This window comes from Sylvia atricapilla, chromosome 2, assembly GCF_009819655.1.
Source record: "Sylvia atricapilla isolate bSylAtr1 chromosome 2, bSylAtr1.pri, whole genome shotgun sequence".
Classification (NCBI taxonomy): domain Eukaryota; kingdom Metazoa; phylum Chordata; class Aves; order Passeriformes; family Sylviidae; genus Sylvia; species Sylvia atricapilla.
The window spans coordinates 64,462,561-64,478,987 of record NC_089141.1 but is presented as its reverse complement, the minus strand read 5'-3'; the positions used below and the strand labels follow the sequence as shown (position 1 = coordinate 64,478,987).

Below are 16,427 nucleotides of genomic sequence, written 5' to 3'. Positions count from 1 at the left end.
GGGATCTGACCAATCACGAAGTGCGGTCTGCGACGCCGGGCCAATGGCAGGGCTGCCCCGCTCTCGAACGGACCAATCGCCAGCGGCGCCGCCGCACGAATTCAAAGGCAGCCCGCCCCCGCCGCGCTGGCGCTGCGCCGGGCCGTCACGTGGGGCTGGCGGGCCCGGGCGTGCGCGGGGCGTTCCGGTTCCGGGCGCGGCGGGGTCGCCATGGCGAGCAACGCCGCCAGCCTCAACGCCGTGAGGGAGACCATGGACGGTGCGTGACAGCCGCGGGGCAGCGGCGCGCAGGCTGCAAGGGAGGGGGAACGCCTGGCCCCGCCGTGGGCCGTCCACACGCGCGCCTCTCTTGGGAAGAGGAGCGCGGGTTGCGGCTGCCGAAAGATGCGGCGCGTAGCAGTTTTTGTTTAACTTCGTGTCACTTCGCGAAACGGTTCAACGCCCGCAGAGAGAGTGTCTTTGGAGCTGATGTGGCTTTTCCTTTTTTTGTTGTTTGTTTTTTTGGGTTGTTTTTTGTTGCTGTTGTTGTGGGGTTTTTTTTTAACTTAGCTAAGTATTTAGCATACTAGGATCTTTTTAGTGTCTGCATATATATATATATGTGTGTGTGTGTTTTGTTTTTCTCATTGTTTGTAACGTAATGTAAATGACGTGACCTGGCTCAGAGCATCTTGGATTTAGGCCGGGGGGCTGGAAGTGCCCGGGAGCGAGAGGCGGGACCGGGCCCGTGACGGTGTCGGCGGCAGCCCTGAACCGCTCTGAACAGATCTGAACCCCCATGTCTCGGTCTTGTTCGTCACTCATGTCAGAAAACCGAAGTAAACTGAAAAAAAACCAACCAACCAAAAAAACCAAACCAGCCCAAACTACAACATAGTGAAAAAGCTTTGACGACAGTAGTCAGGGTTACAGAACTAAAATAGATTTTGATGTGAAAAAACAAACAAACCCAACCCAGGTACTGTTGTGGGATGGGGAATGTGAGAGAAGGGGTACTGGGAGTACTGGGAAATACTTTGGAGATTGATAAGCCATGAGAAGTGCGAGCAGGTGAGTGAAGATAAGATGCTCACTTTCAGCCTGTGAAAAATCAAAGCTGGCATGTTTTCAAATTGTTTCTCAGTGTAGTGTGAAACTCTGGAATCCACAAAATGCCAAAAGCTTACATGCAGGGTGGAAAGCAGCCAGGCAGTCTCTTGAGGGTTGTTCACTGTGAAGCCTTTCTCTGATAATGCCCTAATGAGGGAGTAGAGGCTAGGGAGACTGTTCAAGGGGTAGTGCTATGAATTTGTTGTTTTGTCAGCATCTTCCCTTCTCTTGAAGCTACAAACGGGTTTTTTGGTACAGACTTTTGTGAATTGATCTGGTGTAAAAATTAGCATTTCAGTCACTGATCTCCATGCTCTGACCAGCTTGCTGCTGGAGGCAAGGCAGGACTAGCAGGATCTTTATGGCTGGCTCCTCTGATGCTGCAAGAGGAGCAGCATCATTTTGTGCAGAGAGACTTCTTTGGGAAGGACAAAGAATCTAAGTTCTGGTAACTGTGCTTGACAACTTCCCTCTTTCCACTTCTGCAGCAATGAGTTAGAAGGGGCAACGGGTAGATTTAAAGACAAAGTAAGGCTTTTGAGAACAGATATGGAAAGTGCACTAATCTTCAGATTTAGGTTTCCTGTGTAACTGTATATGTTTTGTTTAGGATAGATACAGACATTTAGCAGTTGTTGTCTGCAAAGTTGTTCAGAGCTCATAACCCTTGTGGAGAAACTGCTACATCTCTCTGCCAAAGACAGCCTCAACATCTCTGTCTCAACAGCTGAAGATTACAAAGGACTTCATCAGTATCTGGAGTCCAAAAGCACAGAGTGTTCTTATAGCCTACTTTTACCTAATTGGCAGGCATATTAATTGTTGAATTCTTCACGTACTCTTTTTACTTTTTCAAAACTCATTATCCATTATTAAATTTTCTGAACCAGGAAAGCGTGGTGTTTACATTAGAAGCTGTGGCTTTTAGCTTTTGCTGAAAGTTGAACAAAAATATTGTTGAAGTTCAAACAGCAATGGACATCTGCCATGTTCACACTGTGGAAGTACTGTAGAATCTAAGTGTTAAAGAATAATCTTGATCATTGAAATTTCATGGTCTGTAGAGACTAAAGTGCTTTCATTTTTTCTGTTGCAGTTCTCTTTGAGATTTCAAGGATATTAAACACTGGCTTGGATATGGAGACATTGTCTATTTGTGTGCGGCTTTGTGAACAAGGGATAAATCCAGAAGCATTATCTTCTGTTATTAAAGAACTGCGTAAGGCTACAGAAGCTCTAAAGGTAATGCTCTAGTTTAAAAAGCTTATAAATTTGTTCTGAAGAGTCAGATGTACATGCAACTTGCTGTGCTTCAGTTTGTAAATTGTACTTTGATATGTCTCATTTTTAAGGAAATTAATTGTTCAATAGAGGAGGCAAGAAATACAACTGAATTCAACAGCAAACAGGAAATAGTACAAATAACATGTTTCATAGAAATAATAACACAACCAAAACTCACAATTTTTTATTATAGTCACCATATGTCCCCTTACCTGCATAATACCATAAATAGATTTCTCCTTTAACCAATATCACCTCATTTCTACAACCTCAGATCTAACAGTATGCAGTAGTACTTGTGAACAGGTACATGCAGCTTGTTAACATCATCTTAACATACTGCTTTTACCCCCTTAACCTGTGCTTTGGACCTTTCCAAAGACCAGAAAGGGGATTTTGTGATGTGTATTTATCTATTTAACTAGTAGAGAGTAATCATGATTTAAAAAAAAAAATCTCACTTGCCTATTGAAGAATTTTCATTCTTTATTCTCTACCTAAACATCATAGTCAGGATTTTTTACTACTGCATCTTATATTTGGTTATTTTTTACATATGAAACAGGAAAACTATATCTCACTTCTATTCTGGAAGACTGCATAGTTTCTCTTCTCTTATGCTCATGCATGTTTTGTATTTGTGTCTATGCTTAAATGCGTGCTTACGTATGCATTTAGCTGTGTATATAAATAATTGAAGGCTGTTTTAATTTTTCCACTGCTTTCACTGGTTTCCCATTCCTGTTGTTCACCTTTGCCCATTTGTCCCATAACTGGTATAAAATGTCAGTCTTCAACAACTGTGCCTTGTTGACTGGACTTACTCAGTAATAAAAATACTAATATTCTTAATCAAATAATTTGTAGTGCGATTTATGCAGTTATGTTTAGTGGCATTCTTCTGAGTTTTTTGTCAATAAAAAACTTGTTTGTATGGATGGAGTAATAATCACCATAAATTATATAAAGTAAACTCCAAAGGTAACTATATTCGTGCACTTGAGCCCTTCTTGGAAGTATTAGGGTAAAATGTATGAGATAAAAGCTGCTCAGATACAGGATGTAACACAAACAAACAACAGTGGCTCTTTTAGTAAAGAGTAATGGCAGTTGACAACTTTTTTTTTTTTTTTAGAAAAAGTTAGTGTTCATTAGAAAAAAAATCCCATGTAGATTTTTTTTTCATTACCCTTAAGTTCTCTAGGTAAATTTAAAAAGTTACAAGAAAAGATTAAATTTAATTTACATGATGTCTCTTTTGGTGACTTGGAATAATTTTTTTTTCTGTTTCTAGGCTGCTGAAAATATGACAGGCTGACATGGGAGATCTTTGCATCAGAAGAATGCCAAGTTAAACTTACCAGGAGCTCTGAAGATTGCCACTATTAGGAAAAAGAAAATGAAATCAGTGTATGTCAAGGTTTCGGAGTACTACTATAATACTTTTCAAAAGAATGGTGTATTTAATAGCATTGAAAAGTTTTTAAAAAGTTCACCAGTAATATTATTACTTGGTATTTTTGTGAACTGTTGGTGAATGTAGTGCAATTGCTCTTCTTTGGCATCCTGTACATCTAAAATCATGCCAGATATTGTACATTTGTTGAATTTACAGTGTGTACCAACAAATCTTGTTATAATGCATGTAGCTTTGTTAATGCGTCCTTTAGAAGTGGTAGTATATCATGGGTTTTATATTTTGCTTTGATGAAAAGCTACATGTGCAATTTTAGTCTTGCCTTATGGTCCAGATAGGAATGAAGCCCATACTGACTTTATTTTAGAGTAAGGGCTGTAACTTAAGTCTCGAGCTGAAAGTAATAAATAAAGCATTTTTTTAAAATAATGTAGGTAATGAATTGTGCTTTTGATTTCGATTCAGATTGCTTGGAGAAGTGTTTAACTCAGATAACAAAAGTTCTTCAGCAGTTCTTCACCTACCCATGTAGATATTTTTGTAAATTTAAATTCTAGATGACGTGGAATGTTTCATGGAGAGCAGATGCTACGTTTGTTAACACCTGTTCTGACTGCAGGATCTAAACATTTTAAGTCTGTATTGTTACTGCAATACAATAGTCAGTGTACACATGAGAAGCATCTGATTTGGTTGGTGAGTATCAGTAAGTCTTAAACAGCTGCCTGGTACAGGAATGTCTTCTCACTTAGCATTGGAAATCTTCACTGATACCAAAACAAGTGTTAATATCCAGAAAGTGTCTGTGCACCCAGGAATTCTACTTCATAAGAAAACGGTTTCTTGTGTGTTCTTTGTCTGCTGCTATGTAAGTTTTGGGGTTTTTTTAAAAGGTTTTTTTAAATTTTTGTTATGCTGTTTTCAAAGTGTAGCACTAGTGGGTTCTATAAAGCAACCTGCAGGGTTAACAGGGCAAAGCACGTTTGGAAATGAACCTGGAATCTTAGTTAAGCCCAAAGTTATATTTGTGCAGAGATAAAAACTTCTTTTACTTGAAGAGTTTACGTTATATACACTCCGGATCATAGCTCTACAAAAAGCAATAAAGGAAGCCAAATATATCATATTGCTGACAAAGAGAACAGAGAAGTATTTTATTGTGCTGAATCACTTACCTTTATTTCCAGTTAGCCTGGCCAAAATGTCATTCTGGGAAGATGCTGTAAATAATCAAACTGGGGAATTTTTAAGTGGTTTCATTTTGCACACTCATAGCATCAATTTAAAAAGGACATTAAATGTTAGTAACCTGAATATTGACTGTATGAAAAGATATCAACAATGAAATTTATCTTAGGAAATCTGAAAATTCAGTAAAATATCATGAAAAGTCCAGGTCAGATTGCACAAATGAGCTATCTTAGTTAATTTTCTCTAGACTCAGTACTACGTGTCAAACATGAGAAAAGATTTGGGAAGCATTCTTGCTGGTCTCAGGAGTCACATCTCAGTCTATGAGACTTGCCTTGTGTAACTTAAACTCTGAAAATTTTCTGTAAACGATATCAAATGTACCCAAAATAATAATGAAACCTGATTAGAATATATGTTTCTGAGCATTTCTTTTTCCTCCACAGCCAAATCTTTGGGTAATACAGGAAGTCTGTTTACTTCTTTTGACTGTCACTCTGTTGATTAGTTTTATGTATTTCCAGGTTTTTTTCTAACTTGGTAGCTTGATTTTGGTTTGAGTTCAATGTCCTTGAAATGCTTAAAGCCAGCTTGCAACTGCAATATGACAATTTATGCATAATTTATAAAATTGTATATAATTCTGGAATTGTCCAGTAAATTGCATCTACCATTTCACCATTGTTAAGCTTACAGCTTTTATGCATTTGGACATTTTCTGGTAGACCATTTGTCTGGCAGAATTACAAAGGAAGGGCCTGTCTTTGATATTCAAAACCCCAATTTGATGTCTATAAATCTAAAAGTGCACTATTTTCATTATTGTTGGAACTAAATGGTAATATTGGTTACTTAATGTACTAAAGGGAGAACATGTATTTTCCTAAAGTGATGCAAGAGAACTCGTGACTGCTTTTGGTTCAGGGTACCATCTATAAAAAATACAATCAGTATTTTTTTTCTTCTTCTTCTTGGTGAGAAATCAAAAAGAAAATCCGTCTAGTAGGAGGTTTCATACTGGAAGTATTTGTGCTGCAAGGTAAGTCTATTGCTTTAATAGCATCCCCACGATGTGAACATGGGTGCTGAGGCTTGGTACTGATGGCTGAAAAGTCTTGGCTGCGCTTGTAACACACATTACCTTCTACTGCATTTAACCAAGAAGCTGAGCAAACAGCACGTGCTTTTCCTCAGCACTCCTTACTTACGTGCTCTTGGAACTCAGGAGAAGATAAACATAGGAATATCTATACAGGTCCTGACCAAAGTTGTTCTTCCTTACACAATAGCTTCTTTTGTAGTCAAAGGCAGCTGCCTGAGGAAGGATAAGAACAATGCAAGCACATTTGGTTGCTTTTCTTCTGTATTCTCCTGGCTTTTAAATGTAATCTATTCCAGGCTTTCCTGAACATCATATGGTTTGTCCATTTAGTGATTTTCAATGCTGTTTTTTCCAGTAGTTTAGTTTTCTTTGGACTATATATGCTTCCTGAAGAACCGCAGTCTTTATCAATTGATGTCTCTTGCATAAAGAATTGCCACTTGTTCATTTTGAGCCTGATTTTCACTAGTTTAATTTAATGTCTCTTGCACAGTAAACTTGTATCTACCATACCATGTTCTGTAGATATGTAAGTCACCTTTAAATTTCATCTTCTAAACTGAAATGCATTAGCATTTGAGCGACCAAAAATGTGGAATAGCTTCTGTGTTTACTGTCCTTTGAAACTTTTCTGGGCCTCACATATTATATTCTGAGAAGGGAACCAAAACTTCACACGTTAGCCATGCAGCTAAGTACTGGTCTGCTTGATTACTTTCTTGTTCTTTTTTCCTTTTCTAGTACTTCCTAATATTTAACTTGCATTTTAAATTTGACCTGAATGTTGAACAGTTTTCATAGCATTATCTATGGTAAGTGCAGGATCTCGCTCTTTAGTAGAGTGATAAGTTCAGAGGTTATTTTTTCATATGTGGAAACAAGGTTATTTATATCCATGTGTATAATATATTTGTGCTGAATTGCATCTGGCACTTTTTCCTGATCATTCTTCCATGTGTTTCTCCAGTTCATCACAGTTTGCTAGTAGTCTTGCTACCATCACTAATTATATCATTGGAAAATTTTGTTGCTGTATCAACTTTTTGAGGCTAACTATAAGCAAGTCAAGCAGCACACAATGTATCAAAGACTGCAAAGGACAACTGGTGACCTAGGGCAGGAGCTGGTCATTTATTTTCATTCCTTTTCAGTGATTGTGAATAAAATGCATCATTCTTACACGACGTGTCTTCAATGTCACATGCAACAGCTCTCACTGTGAGAGTTGAAGCACAGTTGTGAATTTAGCCCTGCAGAGAACATGGCATGCTTGATAACTATCAGGATCCCCAATGCTCTTTCCCAGCTGCTGCTCTCTAGGTGAGCAAATAACTGGTTCAATCCTATTTGCTTTTTGATTCAATCAACTAGTTCCTTCTGTGTTTTAACTTGTGTGCTTTTGCAGGCGCACTTTATTATTCCAGGAACTGCTCCCAGCAGGCTGTGTACCAGAGCCTTCTGTTCTTCCCCAACACTTTCCACCTTCAAACATCCCATCTGCTTTTACATGCTTATAATTTCTTACTATAGAAGCACTGCGGTCCTTAATATTTGAATATACTGTAAATTAAAAGGCACAAAAAATGACAATAACCTACAACTCAGCAGTGATCATGATGTAGCAACCTGCTTTAAACCTGCAACCTGCTGAACAGAGGGGCTTTACATTACTATGTGTGATCTGAGCTCAGGACTTTGGCAGGTTCCTTTACTTTGAAGATTCAACTCTGAGTCACAAATATTACTTTTTAATTAAATTTTGAAAACAGTTTCAAAGAATGAAAAATACGTCAAAAGTAATTTCAACCTTTAGAAAGAGCGAGGGCAAGGACAGAGAGTCGCAGACCAGTCACTTCACATAGCAGCAGACATCCAGTTGGTAAATTTGGGATTTTATCAGCAAAGAATGAAAGATAAATCAAGTAACAAGAGACAGAATGAGAGGAAATGGTTATTACAGAATGGTTATTTACAGAAAATTGTTTCGTCAGGTAGAAATAGTAAAGTAAAACCATAGTGCTGTCTACTTACTGCTTCCAGACCTACTGTTTGTACTTCAGGAAAGCATGAGGATAATTTAAATGAAGCCATAAAACTCTTTTGGGATGGGAGAGCAAGCCTGAAGAGATCTCAAAGCACATGGGAGTGTGCAGGTTATCAAAGAGAAGTTGAGGAGAGACATAATGAGCCTGGTTGTGCCCTTAAACATTAAGGAAGTCTTGTGGGTGCATTTTTTTAACCTTACAGAGAAAGCCAGATTCAGTAGGTGTTACTGGAGAAATCAAATCTTAAGAGTAAGGCACAACTTCCCAGGAGTGAAAGTAAGTAAACTTTGACATGGCATACTAGGGAAATGGCAACTGGCTATTGCTTGATGTTGTTAAAATGAAATTAAAAATAATTCTGAAGCAAAGTCTATAATACCTCTCTGCAGGGTGTCAGAGAGGCTGGCTGTAGCAGTTGCCTTTGATTGTAGAGTCTGTGAAGGGCAGTGTAAAACACCTCTAAGTAATGTGAAGAAAATTAGGAATATTTAGGATGACTATCAGTGATGTTTCTGTCAGTAAGATAAATGGAAGCATGGTTTCCAAGATATTTAAATGTTACCTGCTCAAAAAACCCAAACACAGCAACTATTAATTATCTGAACTGGAAATCTGGAATATATTGAGTCTAGGCACTTTTATTATCACTTTATAAATATTCTTATTTTTTCACCTCCAGTTTTTACATGTAAGAAGAGACCAGCTCATGAAAATGGATCTCTGAAAGAGCTCAGTGGTGTCATTATGTAGATGAGTGAGAGTTTAATGCTCAAATTTAACTTTCAGTGAAGCAGATGGAAAGTGAAGGAGTGAAGATGATGATGCTGAGCTCTACTGGGGTTACCCAAGGAGGCACCCAGGAGGACCCCTTAGTATGGAAGGAGGCCTCAGGAGGGTGAAGAGACTGAGAGACATCCCAGCTTGAATTTATTTATGATTATTTTGTTTGTACACCAGATCCAAAATTAGTATATTTGAGGATACCAACAGTTATTTTCCTCTTTAATGGGCAGGAGATAAGAGGAAAGAGAAACTTAAGTGGTCACATTGCCTTGGCATTTTGCCTTGAAGCTGGTAAGACAATAAGGCTGCCAACCCTTCCTGCATTGCTGCTTGTAGCTGGTGAGGATGTGACTGGAAGGAGCTGAGTTATCAGCTCTCACTCCATCCCACTTTCCTGGGCTGCTGGAACACTCATGACATTTCACCTTGCATTCTTAGAAAGCTGCTCGGTACACACCTTGGTTGTGCTCCCAAGCCAGTTTATAGGAGCATGTGGTTGTGAACAGGATTAATTATAATTTTGTGAGGGGACAGCTAATTAAGGACAGAGAAATAGTCTCATGCCTGTGACCAGTGAACTTACATTGAATTCAAAGCCTTTAGCAAGCAGGAAATAGTTATTTACTGTTTGTGATTCACATCTGTAAGAACACCAGGATGTTAAAATAATATGCACATAAATACTGAGACTAGATGGTACATAAGTTCTGCAAGATTAGTGTTAAGGAAACATTTAAAATTTTCAAATACAATGCTCTGGAATATATAAGATTCAATGAGGGATTCAAAGAAGAATCGCACGCTGGTCTACATTTTCAAGTAAAGATAAAAAAACATTTGGGCAATCATTTCCTAGGACATGTAAAGAGGAGCCTTGCTGTTCTCTTAAGCAGAATTCAGGATACACTTTGAATTGTGTAAGATATTGGATATACAGAGATACAGACTGAACAAAAACTCGGGCTCTTTTCAGAGCAAATGCTTTTCTAATTTGTTGTGTTTAGCTTCACTTCAGGTAAAACCTGTTGCAGGCACAGGAACAACTCAGATACATGCACAGCTATTTATTCTTACGTGCCGTGATGATTGCACTCATTGAAGGCAGAAAAATGACTCTGGTGCATACACAGAGTGTACATTACAAAAAATCTGGCCTGCATTTTTAGCATGGTACTGCAGGCTGTGCATTTCACCAGTAAGGACGATATCAGCAATAAAGCTACCAGTCTTTGTCCATCAGTGGCTGACTGTCTGCTCTTGTTAGATGACTTCCATTTTTAGACATGCTGGGCCAGATTTGGCATTCACCTGTGAAGTTTTACCAAAGTTAGTGAAAATAGCAATAGAGCACATGAATCAACAAGGAATATGGACTTTTTTCATCTTAATTGTTGCTGGATGGGAGAAATAAAGACATGACTTTGTTTGGAAAATCCTTTAGTTTTCACATGGAAGAACACTCCAGTTAAAATAGGTTGTTTTCCTTCACCTAAATATTAAAAAATAAAAATAATTAAAATAAAAAGAAAAGTAATTTTACTAAACCTCCAAAGGTTTTCTTCAGTGTAGTTTTATAATGTGTCATTCTATGGCTTGTGCTTCCATTTATTTTCTGTGAGTTGGGTTTTCTGACAACTACATCTGCCACAATTCATTATTTTCCTCTCTCCTCCCCCATCAATTTTAATTCTCTCATTAGAGAGGGTCAGGCTTCAATGTTTTCCAATTTCTCAGCAGTTATTTCTACAGTATTTCCTCAAGATAACCAGGCACTACTCAATAGTAGTTTTCTTTGAGACTGACTTTTCTGCTGGAAATGGTTTTGATAGGACTGTTTTGATTGGTCATCATATGTGCACAACCATCAGAGAAAGTGGAGTTGTGCGATATCCTTCATGCTCAAATCTGCTCTGTGTCCCAGTGCACAAACTTCTTTATTTAGGTATCCCTAAAATACTTTTAGAACGTTATATTGTGCAGTGTAGCTATCCAATGTATATATGCCAGTGTTGTTTGTAGAGAGATCACATAAATATCAGAGATATCCTTCGTTCTTCTAAAATACAGCTTTTATTTGTGTTTTGCTATTACTGTCCTGTGGTGTGTCCAAGTCACATTTCACGTCCGTTTTTAATTTTAGCAAAAAAATCTCTAGGTGAGAAACCACAGGCAGTGCTTTGCTGTAATTTCAATTTACTTGGCTTTATCTGTTCCAACTTCTGGGATGATCAGCAGACAGAACCTGATTTGTTACATGCTTTGATATCCGCAAAAATGGCTGTTTTGTCTGTGCAACAATTAAAGCTTGCTGCTTAATAATTTTATTAGGAGGGTACTGTTATCAGACATTTTCTTCATGTTTATGTCAGTAATTTTTTAAGTGTTTCCAATATTTGCAAAACACAAAGTAGGAGAATAAATAGAAGTTATTACTGGAAATTTTTGCATAATCCACTAGATGGCAGGCAAACATTTGCAACCACTGCTGCAGCGTTGTAAAATATCCCTCTATTAGTTTTGTATGGATTCTAATAAAGAGTATTTTAGGATCAATTTCCAGTTTAATGAAGGACTGGTGCAATTTAACCTTTTGATTCATGTTAAAAACAGTTTAAATAGTAGAAGGAAGAATAAAAAAAGTGTGCTATTGATTGCATGACTTTGGCTCACAAAAGAGAGAATGAGGTTTAAGAACTTAACATTTTGTATTTTTCGTATTTAAATTTTACTAAGAGGTGATATAGCAGTAGTTAAATGGCCACAGAAGAGTGAGTTTTCAGCATGGCAAATGGGTAGTGACATCTTTTCCCTTTCATTCAGAATAACAGAATTTACACAAACTGTCTTAGAAACTGCACTGAAGGAAGTTCTGTCAGCTGCTGTAGTTTGTAGCCACTTTGGCTTTTCTTGGCTTTAGTGTTTGAGTACTTTCTGGCAGTTAAACTGCAATCTACAGTGTTTAAGACAAGACACTCAAGGTAAGGGTGCCACTTGGACTAGTGTAGGAAGATACACTTCCCCCACTGAGGATATACCACTGGATGTACTCATATCATAGCAGCAGCAGAGTTTAAAATAAACACCAAATAAATAGTCAAGTTTATAAGATGTGGTAGATTACATAAGAATTAAGACAACTCCTACCATTTCCAGCAGTGAAAACAGAAGGTAGGAGCAGGATAAATACTCCCACCTGCTCTCTGGTGAGGAGGTCATTTCTGTCTACCAAGTATGTTTCTGAATCTCTTCTCTTTCTTCTCCAAAATGAGAGAGGAATGGAGGTACGATGGAGATTTCCTAAAGTAGGATATTTAAGGGGGTAGGATAGAAATACTATAATATTCTTCAGTCTCTCTCCGTGGATGATAATCTTTCAGGAACAAGGTGTAGCTCCTGGTATAATCAGATCAGTTTATCAAGGGTTAATCAGTAAAAAGAGAGCTGTCCCCATCTCGGTCCCAGTACTCCCCACATCCATTAAGCCCTTTCCCAAATATTTAATAAAATTGCAATTTTATGCTTTATGGTAGTGGTGTTTCTGTAGAAAAAGAAAAACAAACCCTAGATTATTTCAACTCTTCTTTAACCACTGTTTTTCTCTGTAGTTGGTGGAGACAGGGAAGCTCTCAGTGGAGTGGGACAAGGAGAGCACTAAAGTTCTGAATTGCTCTCTAAAGGAAACTCTCTATTGACTGAAAAGGTAACCCAAGGAGACTAGTGTCCTGAGGCTAAGATTAGTCTTTGCAAATATTCCCATTAGATCACCTACTCTGACTTCCTGTATTTCACAAGCCTTTGAATTTCATCCAACAATCTCTCTATTGAGTTCAATAACTTGTGTTTAGATAAAGCATATCCAACAAGACGTTTATTCTTTAGTTGAAGACATTAATAGAAATAGTGTATCCACTCAATCCTTTGTTGGTTTGTTCCACAGTTAATCATCTCCTCTGTTAAACTTTGTGTGCCTTATTTCTTGTTTTAATTTATCTGGCTCAAACTCAGTACACAGCTGATTGTTGTGCTTTTTTCTTCTTAACTAAAGAACCCTCTAGTGTGTGGGATTTTCTCCTGAGGGAGCTATTATAATCAAGTCACCACTCTGTCTTCCTTTTGATAAATTGAATGGATTTTTTCTTTATGTAAAACATTTCTCTTTTTCTCTCCAGTACTCATTCTGGTCTTCTTAGCAACCTGTGGGGTTTTCCCATTCCCTTCAGTCTGATAGCAATCTTACCTGTGATGTGTGGTGATAAGATCCATCTGATTTGCTCTGATACCACACTCAAAATTCCTTTTGCTTAATGCTTCCTCAGCAACCCCTTAAGTCCTTCCTGTGGTTATGGTTTCACAGAAACTTTTCACTTTTCAAGGTGCCCCAACTTGTTGCCAGTTCCTTAGCTTTCCATGTCTGCATTAAAATGCCTTTTATTCAAATTTGTCCACCTTACTGAACAGTTCAAAACCCTCTTTCTGACTGCCTTCTCTTTACATTCACCACACTGCCAGTTTTTCTGTAGACTACAAATCATACCAGCCAAAATTTTGTCATTTAGTTCCAAGTTATCCATGACAAAGCATCAGCTGAGCTACAGAACCTTGTAGCACCCTGCAAAAATCAGGATGTTGCTCCTTCTTGTGTGTGATCTTGAACTACATAATATGGTCACAATGTGTGCTTGCTTATATGCCCCTTCCTTATTAAAATTGAGTCTCAACCTTGTCTTTGTTTTTGAATACTGATTTTTGGAAGATTTATCCAATCCTGAAGCCCATGAAAGGAGTTTTGATTGAGACTGTGTAGGCCATTGAAAAAATAAAAGGCTGTCATGTTTTCTAAAGTCAGAACTCCCATGGAAGTCCAAAAGATGCAATTACAGATAGAGTAGTGACTTGATTATAAACCACATTAATAATCCCATCAAAGAATGAAGTAAGTTTTATTTAACAAGACCTATTTTCTACAAAATCATGTTGACCATCATTAATTACATTCATTCCTTCAATTTTGTATTAATTGAATCCCACATCATCTTATTAGCTTTTCCATTAATTTTCTCTGGCTTTTATGTGATGCTTACTGGTTTTAAGTTACCTGGGTCATCACAGTTTCCCTTTCAAAAGAATGGTACAATATAAGTGCTGATTCAAGAATTATCTAATTTCTCCAGAGTTTTAAATACAGAGCACTAGACTCAAGATCTTTTGCTTTTTTTTTTCCTTAATCTCCCACTATTTTCCTTAACTATGCATAACTAGCTCCTTTGTAGCTCCAAACATGAGTACATTAATCTATGATGTATTATTTTAATACTCCTGTGTTCTACGATTTTGTATGTCTTACTCTTTTAGCTGCTGTTTGTAAATATAGAAAGTAGACAGTGCACTTCTCTGACCAGAGACAGTGTCCAAGTATGGAAATATTTTTTTTTAACTGGTTAAAATGAAAATTAAGTCATTCCCGACTACTATAGGTATCTTTCTGCTGCAAACTTATAGCTGTTGCAAATGAATCCTGTTTTAGGGCTAACTGTATGGGAGTCACCAGATGGCACTGTTGAAAGTGTCTTGTTGATTCTTTTGTCTTAGATGAGACTACATACAAATAGACCTTGAAAGATATACTTAGTTGTTACTTGTTTATTTTTCCCTTACAGTAGCACAGCCAAAATCTAGCACAAGCTAAATATTTTTTCACAGGCTTTGTGAACAGGCTAAAGATAATACAGGCTACAAACATCACAAGTTGCCTAAGTGGTGGCCAAGACTGTGACGTTCTTCAATTGTCCAAGATGTTTTTTGAAAGTAGGAGTCATCCTTTGGAGAGTGAGAAGTTAGCACAGCTCAGCAACATTTCAAGTGTCCTGAGCCACAAAAATATGAAGGAAAACATTCTGGTTTTTTGCTTCTCTGAGTCAGACAGAATGGTTAGGAGCATTTGTAATATTTCATTATGAAATTCAAGAAGGAACAGGGAAGTGATAAGCTTATTTAAATGTAATTCAGCTTCTGATGAAATTCTGAAAAACATCATAAGCCAGTTTCAAATCTGACGCCCAGAAAAGAGTATCAAGACAGAGGACTGACAATAACAGTGACAAAGAAATTCTGAGGCTGTGTAACGAAGCTCATACGTCTCCTACACTAGTTTTCTTATCAAAGTACTGATTGTAGTAAATTCATAAACAAAAAGAACTTGCAGGAATATAGTGAATACTTTTGCAGATATACATGCTACTTTGATGGGTTTGGATTCCATACTTCCTATGAAATAATTTTCATCTGTTAGTAAAGCTATGAATCCAGCTCACTTTTTTAGGTCCTACTTAAGCCTTATATGTCTATTAGCTTCTCAGTACAAGGATTATACCTAGTTATGTACATGTGAATGTACATGTACATGCTTAAACTTTAGTTTGCAACATGCATATTCAAAGTGTGAAGCCTCGTGTTTGACACTGAGCTACTTCACATGGAATGTGCAATACTTTTCTCAATTAAAATACCTCGTTGCATTCAATAGAATAAGGATAACCAGTTTCATGGGGAATGTCCTCATAAAACGCTTGTCCAGGTGCAACCTTTCCCAGGTAAGCAAAAAGAAATTATAGCCATATTCATCAAAATGCATATTCCTCGCATTATAAATAGACATATACATGTCTGTATGTTTTAAAGTAGACTCACACCATGTCCAGCATAGAGAGTAATTCACTGGGGAAATATAATTTGATTTATCGACACTCAGCAAATCCTTGTTCATACAAAGTGAAGCACAGGAACATCAGTATATACATTTAACATAAGGTTTGTGTTTTAAAGCCATGCCCAAAATAAATGCCCTTTAAGCATCATAGAGTACCACTTCTCTCATTGAAGGGTGGGAGGCCTAACCAGAGCTGCCAGTCTTGCACAAGAGTTTCCTGGAGTGCAAACCTTTAAGGTGGAATGTTGAACAAATATTTTAATCAATTCTATAAGATTATTCATAGCCACTTCAATCCAAGTTTACTGGCTTACCACACTCTCACTGTGACTTTCCATTTCCATAAGTAGGCAGCCATGTTGCACACCAGTGATTCTGCTGCATCTCCTTTAGTTGATGGTAACCTTTTTGCAAAGAAGTAAGAACTGTTATTAGAACACTGTATTAAACCATATGTGAAAAAGAAATTTCCCTTCAGGACCATTTCAGGACACCTTTTGCAGCCCTGTGCTGCATGTAATAGGGGTCATTCTCTTGCCAGGGATTGGCTGGAGTTCTCCAGCTCTCCTGGATGTATCTCAAATTGCCAGTTTAAATGCATTGATGAGTAAGGGCCTTTGGATGAAGCTACAAAGGTGTTTCACATCCTGTGGAGATAAGAGACACATGTAAATACTTCAATGGATCCCTTGAGTTGTCTGTAGACACATTTTTTATATTTTTTCCCTTGCCAAAGATAATCATAGTCACCTTACTCTTTGTGTTCTTCAGCAGTCCTTTACACACCATCCTTACTACACCTTTTACTTT

At 37.7% G+C, this 16,427-nt stretch overlaps 1 protein-coding gene across 1 annotated transcript; it reads left to right on the top strand.

Moving 5' to 3' along the window:
• The first annotated feature begins 119 nt into the window (after positions 1 to 119).
• MZT1 (mitotic spindle organizing protein 1) lies at positions 120 to 4,215 on the top strand. Its single transcript, XM_066313383.1, has 3 exons — positions 120 to 259; positions 2,186 to 2,331; positions 3,668 to 4,215. Exons 1-3 carry the CDS (start codon positions 211 to 213, stop codon positions 3,689 to 3,691), a joined length of 219 nt encoding a protein of 72 aa, XP_066169480.1. The 5' UTR covers positions 120 to 210; the 3' UTR covers positions 3,692 to 4,215.
• Positions 4,216 to 16,427: the final 12,212 nt, after the last annotated feature.